The 20,539-nt window shown below is 42.8% G+C and overlaps 2 protein-coding genes across 4 annotated transcripts in view; one reads left to right on the top strand and one right to left on the bottom strand.

Moving 5' to 3' along the window:
* The first annotated feature begins 1,194 nt into the window (after window positions 1–1,194).
* Window positions 1,195–13,073, top strand: tesk1a (testis associated actin remodelling kinase 1a). Of its 2 annotated transcripts, XM_019269722.2 has the most exons (12): window positions 1,195–1,386; window positions 1,863–2,073; window positions 2,323–2,628; window positions 5,662–5,783; window positions 6,443–6,491; window positions 6,678–6,824; window positions 7,621–7,703; window positions 8,021–8,111; window positions 8,307–8,390; window positions 8,699–8,785; window positions 9,002–9,095; window positions 10,450–13,073. In XM_019269722.2, exons 3-12 carry the CDS (start codon window positions 2,431–2,433, stop codon window positions 11,679–11,681), a joined length of 2,187 nt encoding a protein of 728 aa, XP_019125267.1. In that variant the 5' UTR covers window positions 1,195–1,386; window positions 1,863–2,073; window positions 2,323–2,430; the 3' UTR covers window positions 11,682–13,073. The 2 variants fall into 2 exon arrangements, with proteins under 2 accessions (XP_019125267.1, XP_010752502.2); XM_010754200.3 differs by having other exon boundaries at window positions 1,863–2,628.
* The window catches only part of LOC104937883 (E3 ubiquitin-protein ligase TRIM39), a 25,647-nt gene continuing 17,874 nt past the window's right edge, over window positions 12,767–20,539 (bottom strand). For both annotated transcript variants that reach the window (XM_027283577.1, XM_027283576.1), the window contains 9 exons: window positions 20,115–20,292; window positions 19,783–19,878; window positions 18,880–18,969; window positions 18,276–18,419; window positions 16,941–17,088; window positions 16,440–16,484; window positions 16,291–16,317; window positions 16,014–16,189; window positions 12,767–15,501 (listed from right to left, as the gene is read on the bottom strand). In XM_027283577.1, coding sequence (XP_027139378.1) covers window positions 15,136–15,501; window positions 16,014–16,189; window positions 16,291–16,317; window positions 16,440–16,484; window positions 16,941–17,088; window positions 18,276–18,419; window positions 18,880–18,969; window positions 19,783–19,878; window positions 20,115–20,292 — 1,270 coding nt within the window. In that variant the 3' untranslated portion in view covers window positions 12,767–15,135. The remainder of the gene's footprint in view (window positions 15,502–16,013; window positions 16,190–16,290; window positions 16,318–16,439; window positions 16,485–16,940; window positions 17,089–18,275; window positions 18,420–18,879; window positions 18,970–19,782; window positions 19,879–20,114; window positions 20,293–20,539) is intronic.

Here is a 20,539-nt window from a genome sequence, read left to right as displayed (position 1 = left end):
CCTGAGTATGTGTCCCAGCAGGTAAACTCCACAGAGTTACAGAAACACATACAGGAAGTTTGACACGGTCTTCCAAATAAGAGTCTTGTTTGTGTGTGTTTGGTCTGTAGTCATGAAGTCCTTTGAAGGACTAGTGTGCACCATCACAGACCTCCTGCTGGACTCCCTACACTCTGCCCACTGGACGATGTGTCAGCGAATGTTAAGACAGGATTGCAACACCTTGACTCGACTACACTAGGATCCTATTTGTGGACTTCAGCTCATGGTGCACCACCATCAGACATCCATCACCAACTTCAACTTCCTGACCGACAGGAGGCAGCAGGCGAGGCTGGGAACATCACATCCAGTTTGCACTGGTGCTGATCCATGATCTGAGTCCATCATCAAGAAGGCCCAGCAGAGAAAGTACTTCCTGTGTCAGCCCAGGAAGCTGCTGATCCAGTGCAAGTCATCAGTGCCAGCCTGCCCTCCTTCCAGGACTTATACATGTCCAAAGTCAAGACACATCTCTGCAGATCCATCACAACCCTGACATAACCTGTTCAAACTTCTGCCTTCTGAGAGGTGCTACACAACCCTGTGCACCAAAACAACAAGACACAAGATGTCACTGTGATGAACAGTTAGATCATCACACTGTGTATATACAGTACATATGAATATACAGTTTCATGTTTATATTTACCTTGTCAAGCATTTTGCTATATGTATGTCTCTGACTGTGTATATACACAGGCACATTTCTTGTATGTCTACACTTACATGGCCAGTACAAATTTATTATTAATGTGATGTTGAATGAAACGATGTCATTGGCCCTCTGGATCGTCAGTAAAAAGAAAAATGATGACAGCATGATGTGACTGACTTTATTTTACATTGTGTCCGCAGCTGTACATGACAGTATATATAATAACATGATGATGAGAGTTGAAGATCAAAATAAGCATCATCAGATTTGTCAAGATGTTTCATTCATTCCCAGACAGTGATCACACACGTGTGTGTGTGTGCGTGTGTGTGTGTGTGAATTGCGGGCTATTTTAAGGTTATGCTGCTTCTTCTTCTCTGTAATGTGGGAATGTGGGATGTTGATTGGAAACCACTGTGCTTTCTGAGATAAACTCCATCTTGCTCGCATGTGCAGCTACTCTATATTAAACTTTTATTGTGAAATTTACAACAGGAAGTTATCCGCGTCACTCTCGCGATATTGACTGGTTTGTAGTCGTCCCGACTAGCGGCTCGCTCGTACGGCAGGAAGCCAGACGGGATTATCGTGCAGACGGCGACAGGCTGCCGTTGATATTTCTGGCAGCACTTCATCTCCAGCAACCGGACCGCGGTAACATTTCCATCGAGACCGACGCGAGCAGAGAGGTAAGCCGTCGACCCTTCCGCCGCAGCCCGCGTCTCCCGGACAGCTCCCGTTAATAACGGCAGCCAGCTTTTCTTATCGTCCGGGAAAAATATGGAATTCAGAAACTGCTAAATTATCGTCAAATGACAAAGTCCAGATATTTAATACGCATTTCAAATGTTTCAAACCGGGTTGGATGAGGCCTGTAATTATTTGTAAGCCGCAGTCGGTCCGGTTGAGCCGTGCATGTCGGTGTTATCCTGTGGAGATGATGAGAGCAGTGATTCCCTGTGGCTGCTAGCCCCATGGCTGCTGTGCACGGCACGGAGGCAGCAGATGGGCCCGGGCCGGGCTCCGTCACAGGGGGAGACAGACCGTGTGCCGCCGCCGCCGCTGCTGCTGCTACTACCGACATGTCGGCTGTGTGTGTGTGTTTGTGTTATGTTGTGTTGTTTCCTCTAACATTTCTACAACGTTTAAACAACGCTTCCCACAGGTACCTTTACATGGCAGCTGACTGCTCGGCCCGCCTCCCCTCTCCCGGCACCGTGCAGCTGCAGCGTCCATCATCTCAGTGTTCAAACTAACGGGATGACGGAGAGAACCGAGCCTCCTCACGCACCGGCACGGTGAGGCGACGTTCAAGTGCAGCAGGAATTCTCATACCGCCGACCTGGAGGTTTGAGGAGACTTCACCTCAGAGCAGGGTGAGGCACAGAGAAGCAGAGCTGGAGCAAGTGCGGGCTCTTGCTCAGGGACATGTAACCAGATGAAGGTGGAGGAGTGCTGGGCTCTGTCTTTAAAATGAGCTGAATAAGAGGACACTGAACTAATGAGGATCGTGGCTCACTAAAGTATAAATATAGATCATATTTTTCTGTTTGTGTAGTACCCTAAGATCTACTGCAGCCTAGAAAGCAGCAGATTTAGTTTAAAACATAAGATCTAAACCACAGGACCATTCTGACACCATGATGGTTGGAGCCACCGTCACCTCGTGCCTCAGGACTACTGCAGTCTAACAGACGTACGGATCAACTGGAGCGTGGTGGTCCAACAGCACCATGGACCACCACTACCTTTGTGATCCCGAGGAGGGTCACGGCAGCCCAGATGAGCCGCCGCTCCACAGCATCCACGCACCCAACCGGATCCGCCCATCCTCATACCGAGCCCTGAGGAGCGCCGTGTCCAGTCTGGCCCGCATTGACGACTTCTTCTGTGAGAAGATCGGTTCAGGCTTCTTCTCCGAGGTCTTCAAGGTACGTGAGTTTAAATCTTTCCCCGTATGGCCTGATTGTGCAGTGTTCTGGCACGTGATGAACCTCAAACTCGTGGATCTTTCTTAAATCAGCCTTCTTGGATCACCTGAAGCGACACACCCTCACCAACATCAAGAAACACATTTCTGTTTTTGAGCCCAGTGAGCAGGGAGGTGGTAATCTACACTAGTTCATGGCCCCCCACCTGCATCACTTCCCCTGCAGTGGAGCGGCCCAATCCCATTAAGTAAAGCTGCTGTATGACTACAGTTCAGAGCTTTGTGTCTGAGTGTTTCACTGTTGCTGTTGTCTGCTAAAAAAAACCTTCAAGTAAAGGCTGATAGACAGTTTACTTTTCTGGCTTTCTGGCTGAGGTGTTTGCTAGCAGTTGGATGATTGTGGCACGGGGAACACACTGTGATAGTATCAGAAGTGTCTTAAAGAGCCTCTGAAGTCAAACTTGTCCTCTATTGTGTTTTCAGTATTTTCAGGTATTCTTCATGGTATTTTAGAGTTTGTCATTTCCTGATAAACCATAAGTTGTCGATGACGCCATCCTGCTCCCGGGGGCCGTCTACTACTTTTACATCTAATGAAAAGCTTTCTCTCTTCTGACGCCGCCGGAGCAGAGTGCTTCCTGTTTGATCCAGTCTATGAGTTGTCCGGGCCTCACTGATTACTGTACAAAAGCACAACTTTAGAAATTTATTCAAACTGGATCACATTTTATACACAATATATTCGCTTCTGCTCAGCTTCAATTCTCTGTGACTTACACACTTTATGATGGACAGAGCAGCTTGCTACGGTAGCCTTTTTTTTTCTTCTTTTTTTTTTTTTACCTCTAATAACTTTATTAATCTTCATAATCCTGTTTATATTGGTGGTAGCTTTGCTTTGGTCGGTTGGGTTTTTAAAACAGTCCTAAGCTGTATCAGCACACAAAGAGGAAGTAAGTGTTACTTTAAGAGAAGCAGTCCTTACCTAACTCCTCTAATAACTAACAACCAAACCTGCCCCATCAGATCCAACAATACCAGGACAGAGCTGAAGTTTGATTGGGCAGCAACACTGTGCTGATGATTTGAAGTGATGCATAATGCACAAGCCTTCTGCTGCTGTTTATTTGATTACATTCTGTATACGCATACACAGAAACACACTGAGCTCTGTGCTCACTTGTGTTTATCTGTTTTTTTTCATACGTTTAGAGAAATGTGTGTGTGTGTGTGTCATTGGTGCATATTTTTTGTGTATCGTTTTGCGCAGACAAAAAGACGGCATGTAAGTGTGTGTCTGTTTGTCTGTGCCGTCTGCTTGTGTTACTCACACACAGAAAGAATCTTTTACTCCTTCAGTTTAACATGAAAATATCTGTGAATTGAAACATTTATTCAGTGTGTCACATGATTAAAATAATATAAATACAGTGATGTGTTTTTCATACACAAGGTGGCACATTGACCTTGTCAGCTTCAGTCAGTGTTAAGAAGTGACACTTTGATGTGTTTTCTAACATTCATAGTATTTCTAGTTTCTTATATCGTTGATAGAGACCTCCAGTATGACCCAACCCAGGTGACAGAGGACTGAGGAGCTGTTCCTTTACTCTCTTCGATTTAGATTCTTTTGCACGGTAACCTGTTCTCCTGATCCTGCCAATTGTCACTTGGTCACTAGAACAACTGAAATAACCACTCAGATAGTGTATTAGTCTCCCCGCTGCACTTACTGCAGATTGGCCCCTCCCTGCATCCACCAATGATTGATGAGCACTAATCAATGATAATGGATCAAATGCACACACACTTTATTGTTGCTTCAAACGGAGTTTTCCTGTAAACTGTGTGTGTGTGTGTGTGTGTGTGTGTGTGTGTGTGTGTGTGTGTGTGTGTGTGTGTGTGTGTGTGTGTGCGGGCGTGCTCAGTAAGGCTTCAGTAATGATGGATTTGTGCAGATCAGGAAGAGTGATGGGAAATCCAGAGAGCCTATTAGCGCTACGCTATTAATACACACACACATGCACACACACACAAACACACAGACACAGATGCATGAATTTGCAGGACCAGACATTGGCTGAACTTTGCCACAAAGTACCCGTCAATGACCCGTCCAGTCACACACGACTGCAGACCTGCTGTGCTGTGACACTGTGCTTCTCTGCTGTAGTGTAAAGTCTGCAGAACTCTACAACTCTACTATTGTTCCTGTTCCTATAAATGTTGATCAGGAAACACGTTCAGTATGATCACTAAAAGACTTTCATTGAGACATTACAGGCTGTGAGCACATTTTATTGACAAACTGTCAAAAGAAGATCTTGATTTTACTTACAGGACATGTTGGGATTGTTTCTACATTTTTCAAGATTCATTCCCAGGAACATTCTTCCACTTCCTGGAGTTTCAGTCAAATCTACAAACATTTCTTTCTGATCAAATCAGTCTTCGTCTTATTTCACCCTACAAGGCATGTTCACGTCACATCACATCCTTCTGTGTGGTCTCTAATGCTGGTATTGTTCTATGTCTGCATCAGTGTTAGTATCCCACAGCTTGCACATGCTCACTAATCAGTCTCTCAATCATCATCATGATACTCATCAAATTATACATACATGATAAATACATATTGATTAATATGAAAAAAAATGGTCTTATATTTTTTTAGCCCTAGGACAAACCACTGCATGTTACTGCTGTAGCATGACATATATCAGTGTCTGATCACAAACTTTGATCCCAGTTAAATATTCTAGACATTTTCTCCACCACACCTTCTATCAGGACTCCTCTCTGCACTGTGTTTACACCTGCTCATGAGGTGGACACTCTGTTAACACATCTCCTCATCAAGGTAATGCTACATGTGCATGTGAGTTTGACGTACTGTAGTTGGAGAGAAGTGATAATCTGCAAACATGAGCAGGTTGGATGTGTCAGTCTTTGCCATGGTGGTTATCCATGGTGGTGGTCAGTGGTGTTCTATAGCACCAGTTGTGTTCTATAAACCTTATGTGTCTTTTTCCAGGTGCAGCATCGGATCACAGGGCAGGTGATGGCGCTGAAAATGAACACACTGGCCAGCAACAAAGCTAACATGCTACGAGAAGTGCAGCTCATGAACAGGCTTTGCCACCCCAACATACTCAGGTAGGTAATGTATAATCTAAACATTTAAAGGGTGCTGTGTGGTGCCAGAATAATCCAGTTCAGCTCAATATACTGTACACGAATAGTCCACTCTGTCCACAGGAAGTCAATATGCTTTTATTGTAATTCATCCTCTATCATTCAGAAAGATGTGGAAGGATTTTCTCAGCAGTTATTAAACAGTGAAACCAGCAGAGTGTAATCTCACTTTGGCAAATATGGACTCGAGTATTTGTTCTGATTACATTACTTCAAAAACTAGCTAGCAGCCAAACATCAACAAGGTCACCAGCAGTCAGCCCAGCTCGGCGTCTGTCTTTCAGCCTTTTGTTTCACCAAGCTCTAACCAACCACTAAAAGTCAGTCCCACATTTACTCTCTGCTCTGCTGTCCAGGCAGCCCAGCTAACAAACATGAGCTAACAGCAGCTACAGTTGACAGCAGTTTACTTCACTGTCCATCATAAACTCTGTAAATCACAGAGAGCTGAGGCGGAGCAGCTGGAGGACATCAGAGGGAAAACCAGAAAACATTTTCTCCATAAAATCTGATCTAGTTTCACCAGAATCAGTCAAGCAGCTGGAGCTGTGTGACTTAGTGCTGCAGAACGTTACGTTACATGAGTAAAAATATTGTAAGATACCTTTCTGTCTTCTCAGGTTTCTTGGGGTTTGTGTGCATGAAGGTCAACTCCACGCTCTGACTGAGGTAAAACCACTCATATCTTTATTATTTGAATGTCCTCAGAACATCTCCAGCTTCAGTCTCTCTCTTTTAGTCTTGTTTCCTTTTTCCTTCACCCTGTTTCATACATGCATACATATGTTGGTACATCTGTGGGCATCACATGACAAAATTATTTCATATTGAAATAAAATATCTCTCTCTCTGCAGTATATCAACGGAGGTAACCTGGAGCAGTTGTTGGACAGTGATCTGTACCTGTCGTGGGGTGTGAGGATCCGTCTGTCTCTGGACATCGCCCGAGGGCTGCAGTACCTGCACAGCAAGGGCATATTTCACAGAGACCTCACCTCCAAAGTACAGCATCTCACCATTTGATTCCAGTTCTTTGTGTCACTGTTCAGTGTATGAAAAATGGTTCTGATCTGAAAGTTTGTCATTTCGATTCGATTATTGTCAAAGCTTTTGGGTCTGAAACAGCAGGGTGCAGCACCACAGAGTCTGATTTGATCTTAAATTTGAGTTTAGAAGAAATGAGCTGACTTATTTGTTGATCTGTGACCTCAGTAAACCGTTTCCTTTGTGACTTTATGGTCTCAGTCACTGGTTTCATAAATGATGGTCCCATTTAGAGTGAAACAGACGGATAAAGCAGAGTATGCTTTGGGGTGTTTCTGCTTTATGATTGACATGTTGCTACAACAGTGTGTCCCCTCATTCAGATCCAGTAATAATATCAGTATAGCTATGCATAGTCTCCCCAGCAACAAGCAGCAAACAAGATTGTGACGTTCATGATGTCAGACTCAAGGCTTCAGAACGGTAGTTCACAAATCAGTGGGTGACATCACGGTGGCTCCGTCTATTTTGTGTGCTGGGACGATCAGTAAGCTAAATGCAAGCCTGGTTATTTCTAGGCTGCCACTCAACCCCCTGATATGCTGTGTGATATACTGTATGTGCGTAGTGAAACCCATGCAAGCACACTTTCTTGGTGGATTACTCTGTAACGTGGATGCCGTGTGCATTTTCCACAGAGTGATTTATTAGATTAAACCTGAACAAATAAAACCCAGACTGTCCACATGGACTGACTGGAGGTGAAGGGAAATGTTGTTTGTATGTTGAAGTGTTTCTGGATGTTTCCCTGCAGAACTGTCTGGTGCGCTGTGATAGCGGTGTGTTCACTGCTGTCGTGGGGGACTTTGGCCTGGCAGAGAAGATCCCTGATTACAGGTCAGTTGGGTGATACCCATGATCCTTTGCTCTGCTGTAGTCTACAAACAACAAACCCACCATCAAACAGTCACTTCAGGAAGAAAGTCTTTGTGGTCATTGAAGATCAACGGACATCAATAATCAATGTGATCCAACAGCAAAAGTATTAACACAGTGTAAAGAAAATAAACATGAAAATGGATTGACTGCATTAGCTTGTACAGTGAGGTCTACTTTTAGATCATTAGTATCTAAAATCTAAAAAGTATTCCCCTTTTAAATCACAGACTAGCTCACAGAAAGACTGTCACTGAGCCTCTGATGTCTCTTTGCAGTGATGGTGTGCTAAAGCAGCCTCTGGCCATTGTGGGCTCCCCCTACTGGATGGCACCTGAAGTTCTGAGAGGAGAGCTGTACAATGAGAAGGTAAACATGCTTCATGTTTAGAAGTAACACGTTTGTGTATAAAGAGACTCTCTCTGCTTTTCTGAGTTCATCATAGCAGACAGGAAGAGAACTACAACTATTTGTATTGGTACCGATACTCTATTAGCCATCAGGCTGGAGTTGTGAAATCTATTTTGAGCCCTAACTGTGTTAGATTTCCTGTCCGGTGCACAGGTGGACGTCTTCGCATACGGCATCATCCTGTGTGAGATCATCGCCCGCATTGAAGCTGATCCTGACTTCTTACCCAGGACAGAGGTAGGAGGACCATCAGCAGCAGTGACGTGTCTCTGTCACTCACAAAGTGTTTCAAACTGCAGGATTTGATCCAGATGAAATTTGGATGATTTTTACACATTTACATGAATTCATCATTATTAAATAAATGGGTTTATTTGTAAATAATAATAATATTAATGAATCACGTAAGCTAGCACTAAAGCTCTCCCTCCATGTTTTCTACAACATATTCAGTAGTTAGTCTGTGTCTCTGTCAGCTAATAAAATGAGCCGCTCTGCTCTGAGGTCATTCAAGAGGACATGAAAGAATCTGTGTGTGTGTGTAGGACTTTGGTCTGGACGTGGATGCTTTTGAGAACATGGTTGGAGATTGTCCACCTGCATTCTTCAGCCTTGCTGTCACCTGCTGTAATGTAAGGACACACACACACATGCTCACTGTGTCATTTGTCATCAGGGTGTGAAGTCTATGAATGTTTTGTCTGACAGCATCACTGACTTCCTGTGTCAGTGTCTCAGCGTGTCAGTCAGCTCTTTAAATGGACACTGACTGGTGACAATAAAGTTTGATTCTGTGAAGTTACTCGTCATCATCGCCATCGTGTGGATCTTTCTCTTTGTGTTTTCAGATGACTGCAGAGAGGCGTCCTTCATTCTCTGACATCGTCTTTACATTGGAGGGTATGGAGGTAGAAGAAGAGGGCGTGAAGCCCATTGCACTTGGTAAAAGAATCATATTAAATATATCAAATATAAATATATATTTAAATATTTAAACCTAAAAGTTAGACATAAAAAAGGCCACATGACGCTCCATGATTTCTTGAATACTGATCTGTCCTCCACCTTTGATGCTAAAAGAGGGAGGGAGGGAGATGCATCATAGATTTAAAAAAATGTATAGATGGCCAACAGCTCATTAGCTGGAATGTGTGCATTATTTTGGAATAACAGCCAGCCAGCCAGCCAGCTTAGTTTAGCTACAGTCTTCAACATTAACCAGGTGCCCTTGGGCAAAAAAGGGCTAATGTGTTCATATTGTCCCTTTTCCTTATTCGACATTGAACGATAATTTAGATATTTGATGCTTAGACACTTTTCAAGAAATCACCTTGTCATGTCAGTTGATATGGTCGGTGTTAGAACAAGCCCTTTGACACTCAGTAACCCTGGGATACGGGGTACTTATCCACCCTTGGCTACAGCTTCTCACATGTGATTAGGGTTGCAAAGGGGCAGACAATTTCTGGTAAATTCCCAGGAACTTTCTGGAACCTTTCCATTGGAAATTAAGCTAGGGAAGTTTGGAAATATTCCAAACCAGAAACACCATAGGAAATATGGAAATATATCTGAAATTATGGGAACTGACTGGACATTAGGGCTAATTTTAACAAACTGTGTCATATCCAAACATTAATCCAAACATTTAGTTTTGTCATAAGCAGATATGCAAAATAAAACAATAGCCTTAATAGCCCTGCAGAAAGCAGTGTGCTATGTGCATGTGAGAGCAGATATTCAAGTGTACTAAAAAAATGATCATGATTATGCTAAAATATATTTTCCGCAATTATATTTAAGGTCCTTGTTAAGGACCAACCTTCAATTTTGTAAATTCCTGGTTTATTCCCGTTTATTCCCATGGAAAGGTTTGAAAATTCCCAGAATTTTGCAATCCTAGATGTAATGAAATAATATGACACAGCTGTCTAAGTTGGGTTTCCTCTCCTAGGTTTACTCTCGTAAACCTTCTGGATCCAAACTTTTGGCATCTTTAACATTTTGTGCATGAACTAAAACAAAGACACCTCACAGCATCATTGATAGTAGCACACAATTAAAACCAGACAATCTGTGATTTAAAGTAGTAAGAGAATATGAGAAGGCCTCAAAGATGTTGTACCATATCATACCAATAACTCATTTTAAAATTTTGGCAAATCCTCAACACTATTACAGTCTGTGCCACCAGTTTGATCATGCAGTCCAACAAACATGCTGTTGTTTGTATGTTCTGAATCTTGTTTATTTTCTACCTCACTCACACATCTTCCTTCCTCCTTCCCTTGCTCAGAGCCAGTGGCGGTAGATGTCAGCCCTTACCGGCGCTGTAGCTCTCCATGTCACCTCAGTGACCACAGCCAGCAATGGCAAGGCTTGGCGAGGAGCCAGTCGGACATGTTGCGTCCATCGATCCTGACCCCTCCTCTCCTCTGGACTCCCGCACGAGTCAACCCCTTCTCTCTCAGACAGGACTTGAACGGAGGGCGGTGTAAACTCTTAGACACGCCCAGCAAGTCCGTTATCTCCCTGACCTTCACCCTGCCGGCTCTTCGCGACCTGTGTGCCTCCCCGCACCTTCTCAGAGGGACGCCGGAGACCCGAGCAATGCCAAGGAGATGTCAGTCGCTCCCCTGTACCCCAGAGCTCAGCCGGACTGTAGCCTTGTTAAGAGACATAGAGGGGAAGGAGGAGGAAAAGGATGAGGACCTGAGGATCTTGGCAAATAAAGGAAGCAGAGGGGACTGTATGGAGGACAAGGGTGTGTTAGAAAAGGTGGACAAAATGTTGCAAGTCAAGCATATGGAGGTTAGTGAGAAGAGGGAGCTGTTAAAGGAGGAGAATGTGATGGGAGATGATTCAGGTCTTCCTGTCAAACTGGAGATGGTGTCTCTGGAGTGTTTAGAGGAAGAGGAGGAGGAAGTGGAGGATGAGAGGGTCTGTCTAACAGAACCAATGGACTGCACCAAGTCTCCAGAACCAGCAGAGGGAATCTTGGACTCAACATCTGAAAGACCCATGCTCACCTCTACTTCCTCCTCCACTTTACAGACCAATGGCTGGCGACTTCCTATTTCTAATGGACCGCCATCCTTGCCTCCTCTGCCACGACTAGACAACAACAACCGGTCAGCCCTTGTGATTGGTCAGCCAGTCCAGTGGGGTGGACAAGGCCGGGCTAATGGATACAGTGGAGCCCAGGTCCTGTCCTCTGATCCTAGTGGCCCCTCTGATCAGGAGGATGTCATTTCCTGTCCGGGATGCTGTCTGGTGGGTCTGCGCTTCCCCTCATTGTGCCTCCGTGGTTCAGCTGCTGTGCCGGCCCCCCGCCGAAGGGCTTCATTACCACGGCAGCGGCCCTACCGCAACCTCAACGGTCCCATAACTGGTGGCAGTGCTTCCTCATCAACAACGGCTGCCACAACAAGCAAAGCTCTGCTGTGTCACAACACAAACGGGCTCGTAGTGGCCAGGCCCTCAGTGCCATGTGAGCCCGGCCGATCCCTCCCGGAGGCCCAGACATAAGCCGGATCCGATGTGGTTTTGAATTTGTGACATGCACTAGATGTTAGTGGATAATACTGAGAGCCCAGTGCTGACTCCAACATCTGAGATATGTTATTAATTCTGGAAAATCATAGCAAACAGTAGCAGTTGGTGATTAGAGTGCCACCCAGTGGACTAGGGAGGAAACCCACCAAATCACTGCAACAGTGAGGAATGTGGTGGGTGGATTGAAACAGTCAGGGTCAGTCATACATTACCGCCACTGGCATGGTGCTGATCCAAACAGAGCAGCTAATCCCACTAACAGCGATGCACGCTTCGTCTCTACTGAACCAAATCTGAACTCAACTCATCGGTGCTGGCTTCAGCTCTGGTGGCCTCAAGGAAAAACAGTGCGTGGCTGATTTAATAAGCTGAGTATACTTGCAGTTTATTACAACTCCTCACAACCATCTCTATCTTTAATGGTCATAATGTACTCATCACTCTGTGAACACAGTAACAAAGTTTAAAACCAGTTTAGTGATGGCGGACAGTAAAATAATGCCAAACTGAACTGTGCTGCTTCAGTTCTGACTTTGTTCTGCATGGCAGGCCTGACACTGCACGACGCCTCAGCACAGATTTATGTGGAGCCAACACAAAGTGATGGCTGTGAATGGGGTTTGCTAACACTGTTTTTGACTCTTTGATTGAATAGCAGCTACATGGGGAATATTTATACGATTCATTTTGATGGTTTCTCTGTGTGTGTGTGTGTGTGTGTGTGTGTGTGTGTGTGTGTGTGTGCGCGCGCTCGTTTTTGTTACTTCTTAGGGACCTTTTAACAGAATAAACAGGCCAGATGTCCTCATGGGGACCAAAGGCCAGTCCTAATGAGCCTAAGTTTTGGTTTTGAGGGTAAGCTGTCTATAATGAATGGAAGTCAATGTCCTAACAGTGGTGTGTGTCTTTGTGTGTGAGAGTGAGAGAGGGTTTGCAATTTAAATTCTTTATTTTTGCACTTCAGTTCGGCGCACTTTGCAGTAAGACACCAGGATTTACTAGATGGTGCTTGATTTAAATGTGTTACTGTTGTTTTCTGTGTGTGTGCGTGTGTATAAGCTTCTGGCCCAGAGTTTTACCCCCCCCCCCCTCACATGTATCTTGTGTATTTACATATACATTTTTTTGACACTGTTGTAACTTAAAAAGTGACACGGGAAGCAGGTATGAATATTTATTGTACAGATCATTCCACACACTGTGTGTGTACAGTATGTGCTTTTCAGCGAAAGGTAGAGTGATACTCACAGAATAACTTTGATCCCGTAATGTTAGATCATGGTTCTTGTCATTTCTTTTTTTTGTCTATGTACAGCCATAAGCCTGTGTGCAATAATCTGGTAATAAAACAAAATGGTTATGTAACAGCTTCTGTTGAATTATGTTTATTTCACATTTACATTGGAAGTTAAAGAGTACAAAAATACACATTTTATTCAAACATTTTATAAGTAAAATAATTCATGGAGTACTTTCCAGGCATTTTGGACAACCTGGAAAACGGTTCAACAATTTTCCAGTTATGAAAAACACGTTACAAGTCTTGTTTGCTGTCCTGGAAAATTATTTCAGCATTCTATTATTTCTCTGTCTACTCAGAATAAACTGTAAAGCCATCAGAGCTCTCTGACACTTTTAAAGCAGGTACTCACATTGGGTTTGATTAGTAAGTTAAATTAATAAATGGTTTACATCATTCATTAGAAAAGGTTAGAAATGAATAATAATGATAGATTTGAATTATTTACACTGAAAACTGCAGACGAACGTAGACTTTCCAAATAAAACAGAATCAAAACAGCCCATCTGTTATCACTGAGCACAATTATGTCTCTAGCTTAAATAGCATAAATATGAGAGGTGTTAAAAATGAGACTAGACTGAGGTTCAGACATTTGATCAAAACTGCCATGTCTTTGTGAGACAGGTCGCTGCTTTGACTAACAGGTCAAAAGAAGCTGTTCATGTTGCGTTAACTATGGCAGCAACTTAAAAATGCTAGTGTATCCAGTTTCCCACATACACGTAGAATCTATATTATATAATAATATTTACATGCAGAGGTTTACATAAAGAGGGTAGAAGCAAACAGGTTGAAGATACTTTTATGATTCTGAAGGAATAAATTAAAAACAATATTGTAAGTCAGCTGATCTTCAGTGGTTTTACTCAATCATCAATTATAACTAAACTTAGATGGAATGAAACAAATTACAATGTCAACAATAACAAATGTCAATATTTCAGTAAAATACCATATATTTATGAGATATATCCCACTTAAAATCAATCACAGTCAGTAGTCAATTCTATATGAAGGTATTTACAGAGCTCATTCTGTTTACTCCAATCTTAATTATTGTTATTCTTATACATCTTAATTATTTTATTCCCAAAACCTTCAGTCACACAACAATTACCGTACATTCACGACATAAACTCTCTTATTCATCCTCCTTGTTTACAACCTGTGGACGCCATGGGGAATGTCAACAGGACAAACACGCCTCCTACACACACAATATTTAACTTTAGGTTATGTCATTCTGATTTTCTGAACTTTCATGATATAAATATTTATTAATATCTCCCTCATTCAAAATAATAGACGTAATGTTCACACTTTCTCCCATTTGTTATGCATCTACTACTTGGCCATTCTTCAACTTTTAAATCCCACCAAAACTTTTCAGCTTCTTCATGGCTTTGTCAAACAGAAAAACCTTCAAACCCACTCATCTTTGAATTTGAGCCAGTAGGTCATATATAACTTTCAAAGAGCCATATGAGTAAATTCATTTCATGCCGTTCATATGAATCAACGTGAACAGTTCATCTACTGTGAGTGTACTTTAAACTAGTTCAGCTAGAGAGGGAATTTAGTGTGATCGCTCTATAAGCCCAAAATGTGGAAGTTGAGCCTGAAAACATGTTTTTACCATATGCATCAAATGAGCCACTTGGATGCCAGTATACAGTTCTGATAATACATCCATGATGCTGACCTGTGACCATGTCCAGCAGCTACGACTAAAACGTAAAGTCGTCCAACAATAGGAAGATCATTGGTTTGATCCCCAGCTGCCTCCTATCTGCAAAACACTGAACCCCAAATTAGTGAGTTACTTTCTGATGAACAGTTGTCACCTTGCATGCCACTCTCTCCCACAGATGTATGGATGTGTGTGTGGGAGTGAATGTGACATGTAATGTAAAGTCCTTTGACTGGCCGGAAAATGGGTACTCACAGTACACGGACTGTAGACAGAACTGACAGTGTGAACGCACTTATGGACTAAAATTAGCAAGTGTAAGTATGGAAGGACGTGAGCTAAGACACAGCAAGTTAACAAACGGCCTGCTCATTCTTTACTCCACTGCAAGGAATTCATTAGTAAAAATTGCCTTAACTTGTTGGCTCATATCATTATGTCATTGCGACGGGGCAGATAATTAGTGGAGCCTCATTCTTTCCTGATTTATTAGTACAGGGGCTGAAGAATGGATGGATGGTGTCAGAGAAAGTATCTGTGAATGTATAGATGAGCACTCTGGCCTCCACGTTGTAGAAGGACACTAGTCCTTTATCATAGTCCACATAGATTCCAATCCGGGATGGTTTCAGGTTGACTGTCAGGTTGGTTGAGGGTTCCGTTCGGAAGGCGAAATCAGTCCGATCTCGTAGGCTGAGGAACCAGTAGCCGTGGGCGGGGCTTACGGTGATTTTGCCCTTCCGATTGACAGACCAGCTTGCCACTCCCAGGTCCCAGTCAGTCTTTCCTCCCACCTCCACCTGGAAGAAGGCAGTGTAGTACACTTCAGTGCAGAGACAAACTTTCCCCACAGTGCTTTCCCATGGTGGAATTGTTGGCTCTCTGTAGATAATATACTAAAGAGTACAGTCTATACATGCTCTGTATATAAAGTGTCATGACATAACCTGTGTTATGATTTGGTGCTATATAAATCAAATTGGACTGAATATGTGGTTTACATCGGCCTTTCAGTCCTTATTCCAAAGAAAACCTAGAATGCTAACCAACCACATGGTGGTCATATTTGTGCCATTTTGTCATTGTAAAAGTTTAATAACTGACCCCATTGGGGCGCTATTTAAGACTGGTTCATCACAGCTCCATGGGGCACCTGTGTATCAGGCAGGATGACTTTTGCATGAATAATATTTAAAATTTTGATGAGTAAATTGCAGCAATCACATTTTGCTCTGTGGTCGATGATGTGCTGCGTGTCTATTGACTGTCCCCTGCTGATGACAAACACAGTTCCACATCATGTCCTACCTACCTCCCAGTAATGCCGTCCTGATCTGAAGCCCTGGTGGGCCAGCAGACACACCACCCGGTCAAAGCGCTCGGGGTTGTCTGGAACCTGTTGATGACGGTCACCACAGTGCACCTGCTTCCCATCCACTGAGACAAGGAGACGTGGGTGGGCTGTGTTAGGATCTAAAGTGATGTCGGCTGACAAAGAGAGAGAGAGCATGATGGTTGGTGATGAACTGATGGACAGTTGAACCAATAAAAAAAAAACTGAGAGAAATTATTTTTATTTGAAGCCTTACCTGCATATTCTTGAACCCTTCTTATCTCTGTGAAGAAAAGATAATTTTTTAAACTTTATTTTCATTTTTTGATTCTTGAGTTCAACATAATCTCAAAACAACATTGTGTACCATTAATAACACTACAATAACGCTAATCACAGTCTTACTTGGGTTGGGCCTTGGTACAGTTTGGTCCACTGAGGATTGCTGGCCTGTTAATTAGATTAATTAGATTAATTAATTGACTGAGTCTCAACATAGGAAGTTGGAAGTATTTACTCCTGTGCAAGTGTTAAAAATTAAAAAGATGAACACAATGTGTGTGTGTGTGTGTGTGTGTGTGTGTGTGTGTGTGTGTGTGTGTGTGTGTGTGTGTGTGTGTGTGTGTGTGCGTGCTGAATGAAGAATGCACTCATGGAGAGATTGGAAACATGAGGCAATGTCTGTTGATGCAGAGGGGAGCAGACAGCAGGATGGCTGGCTTCTTCATAATATACAGCTATAACAGCTATAACAGCTATAACAGCAAAGACACTGCTACAGAGGAGTGGTACTTTTGGTTAGAGAAGTTAATAAATGTTTTATTTTTAGACAGCTGAATGTTTCCCCTTAAATTGAACTTAAATCTTTACTTGACTGTCCAGCTTGAGGTCTGAATGAAGACTTACAGACTTCTGGTAATTTCCTCATCTCTTCCTGAAAGCGCTCCATCATATGATTGACAGTCCTGAGAATCAGCCCTGAGGTTAGCGCAGACACCACAGAGACACTGGAGCAGTCCTTAGTTTGTGGAGGGGTGGACAGGGTAGGAAACATCTGCAGAGAGGGAAAACATCAACCAGATGAGTTGTTACAGCATCTTAAAATTGAAAAACCTGAATAAACATGATGTACATGCTTCCACACAGCTGCACTGCAGGGTATGAATAAGCAGTTAACATTTAGTCTGTGTAGAGTTTATAAAAACACAGAGCTGGACTAGTTAGTTCTGATTTTGTATCAAAAGGAAGAGATCAGTTATCATGATAGATAACAATAAAAAGACCAACTCTGCATTTAGATTAGAAAATCAGCATTTGATGGCTTGATGCTCATGCATTAGTGCAATATGTAGCCACAAGAACAGTCTGTCAACATTTACATAGAACGAATATTGAAGTAGGGCTGCAGTGCATAAGTGCAAAGATGAATGCACATCTGCACATCTGCACATCCGCACTGGTCTAATGGTCGTCAGATCAGTGCAAAGCTGTTCTGAGTGAAACACATCAGTCCTGATGGGTGAGGTCTGTTCCATAAAAACAATGCCTCATTCAAAGGGCACAACAAGTCACTGAATGTTTGATGAGTATGAAAATGATGTGAATCATGTGCTTTCTATGCTCTAATTGTGTTGCCACATCTCAACCCAACTGAGATTTACGACCACTGTTTAGACAGCGCTCTCTACCAGCATCATCAAAACGCCAAATGAGGGACGATCTTTTGGAAAGATGGTGTGGGGAGACAAAGGTGCCCCAACGCCTTTCTAAATCACTTTATATTTAAATAGTCTCCAGTCTGTATATATCTAAATGTACACAAAAAAGTTTGGTGTCATGACCTCAGGAACAACATAATCATTAAAAATGACTCATGAGGTAAAAAGTAGTAAAACTTAGTGCAGAAGGACTTTTACAAGGTTTCAAGGATGAGGTTAAACTTTCCCAGCATGAATAGTCTAATACATTTAAAAAATATTAAACTAGGGGTGTTGATTAGTTCAGTTGGTAGAGCATCCGCCCCATGTACGAAGGCTCAGCAGCGGCCCAGGGTTCAAATCTGACCTACGGCCCTTTGCTGCATGTCGTTCCCCATCTCTCTCCCCACATTCCTGTAACTCTTCAGCTGTCTCTATCAAAAATAAAAAGCTTGAAAAGGCCATAAAATATCCTTTTAAATTAAACTACATGATGAGATTGTGAGGAGTCCTGCACATTTATCAAACGGTTTCTGTTTCATACCTTGAGAAAGTGTATGTAGTCTTCAGTCAGAGCCAGCTGGCTCAGTGTTGCTCTCCTCTTCTTCAGCTCGGCTATCTCCTCCTCCACCTCTCTGAGCAGGCTCTGAGCTCTGTGTTCAGCCGCTCGGCGATTCATCTCAATCACCTGTGAATAAGAGGAAAGAAGTGTGCCATGTAGCTGAGATGATGCTGCTTAAAATGCTAAACTTCAGTAACAACCAGAGGACCTGCCACCTTTTATGCACCTTTTATTAAAATGTTGCACTGGGAGAAACATGAACATATTTTTCAGGTTGTAATAACAAATGCCCACAGTTCAACACAAGCACATTTCTTCCTTCAGCCTAGACACAGTGTGAGATTCTTTCCTCTTACAGGGAAAGTAAAGGAGTTTTCTGTATTCAGAGCTAATAGGCATGTAGTTTCATTTTATTAATTTAATTGTCATGATTCATGGGGTGCCCATATGGGCTCATAAGACACAACAACACACAGGATGGCCATGTGACAACAAAACAAAAAGAGACATTTTTTTATAACATTACATTTTTTATGTAAGGCCTTTTGTGAGACCTCTCCATACTCCCTGTGTGAGTGTTATTTACCTCCAAAACTTCAGCTTGGCAGCGCTCTACACTGGAGATCAGCTTAGAGAACACACAAACAGCTCCTTCTGTCTCTCTTTCAGCAGCACCCTGAATAAAAGACCGACAGCGAACAATGTGAGCTGTTCAAAGGCACAAGATGAAAGCTTGTCAAGGCAGCTGCCTTCATAAGCTCATGGCAAGATACTTTTACTGCCCAAGTTGGGGACAAAGCACTGACCGAAGAGTTAAATCTGCAGGGGTAAATGGGGTGTTATCAGGAGCAAAAATACACCAGTGCAACACCAGTTTATGAGCTCCTAAAGACTGAGAACACAATCCGAAAAAGACTCATTCATAACAGTGCCGCAGTGTCTTTTCGTGACCATTTGGGGGCACCACAGTAAAAGATGTCCAATTATGTGCGCACACTGGACACAAGATAGAAATAAGTGATACTTTCTTTAGTTTAAACTTCGGTACATATTCTGTGATGTTTTGATGTAAAGCCAGCCATCGTTGGTGACTGTCAGTCTGCCTCTTTGTCCCTCATCTCCAGCTACATCACTGTTTTCCCGGGCCCTTCATTTCAACATCACCTGTCTGCCCCATCCAACTACACACCTGCCCATCTTCTTACCTGTATGTCATTCTCATATTTTCCCATTTACATCAATAGCAGTTTATTTTGTCTTATCACCATGAGTTGGCATTTTGTTCTCAAGCCCAGTGCTTGTTTTCTGTTCCATCTGTTTTTCTTGTGGTTTTGGAGGTTTCAGACTTTGGATTTTCAGGCTGCTCCATTGTATTTATTTGCCTATAGTTGGACTGCTGAATGTTGCTCTTATTGGTTAGTGGTAGTCTGAGAATTTACCACCAATTTACCATGTGCATGATCCACCTTGTTGCAGACTGAAAACTCACCTGTATCTCTTGTAAGCAGTTCTGAATTTCCTCAGCTTTTCTTTCTTTCTGACTGGTGAGTTCCTTCAGCTCAACCTCTGAAATACCTAACTGGGACTGGAGAAGACAGAAAACACATGTTTATTTAAGATGAACCTATAACTAAAAGCAACAACAAGCCTTATCCCAACCAATCAGCACTTAGCCGAGCCTAAAATAGTTACAATGTTAGCCTCATTACTCAACAGGCTTCAAGACATCACCACTTTGAAACTACAAAATGGACATACCACAAATCACCATCCTGCCTTCCTCATATATGAATGAGCTAGCAGACCCACACATTATTATACCTTCTTGATGTGCCACTCTCTTTTGGCGGGGACGGCGTTGTGTCCTCTGTGATCAGCTGTCTCCACACAGACGCTGCAGATGCAGGTGTTATCAGAGCGACAAAAGAACTCCAGAGCTCTCAGGTGGATGGGACACAGAGGCACATTGGAAGAGACACTGGGGCCACTCAGAGTGTGCCTGTGGTAACATTAAAATGAAGTCATGATTTTGTCATTAAAATTGTTGTTATCTCAGTGATTTTCTCAGAGCTCAGTGATAAAATATCTGCCCTGGTCAACTGAACATGAACCCTTTTATGTAATGACCTCATAAGTTTTCTTCTAGTGCTACCATCAAAACAAATGTTACATTTCTAGCCTGATAAGGAGTAAAGTACGGTTCAAAAACCTGTCTGTATTATGTTGATTTTATTGTGCAATTTCAT

Source organism: Larimichthys crocea, chromosome X (assembly GCF_000972845.2).
Source record: "Larimichthys crocea isolate SSNF chromosome X, L_crocea_2.0, whole genome shotgun sequence".
Lineage (NCBI taxonomy): Eukaryota > Metazoa > Chordata > Actinopteri > Sciaenidae > Larimichthys > Larimichthys crocea.
Note: the sequence above shows the minus strand (reverse complement) of the source record. Positions and strands in the feature narration are given on the sequence as shown.

Bases quoted from the DNA above. Each gene is read 5' to 3' on its own strand.
- tesk1a (XM_019269722.2), top strand. From the start codon at position 2,431: ATGGACCACCACTACCTTTGTGATCCCGAGGAGGGTCACGGCAGCCCA. The intron at 6,492-6,677 runs GTAAAACCACTC...CTCTCTCTGCAG, and splicing joins AACTCCACGCTCTGACTGAG to TATATCAACGGAGGTAACCT. The intron at 7,704-8,020 runs GTCAGTTGGGTG...GTCTCTTTGCAG, and splicing joins GAGAAGATCCCTGATTACAG to TGATGGTGTGCTAAAGCAGC.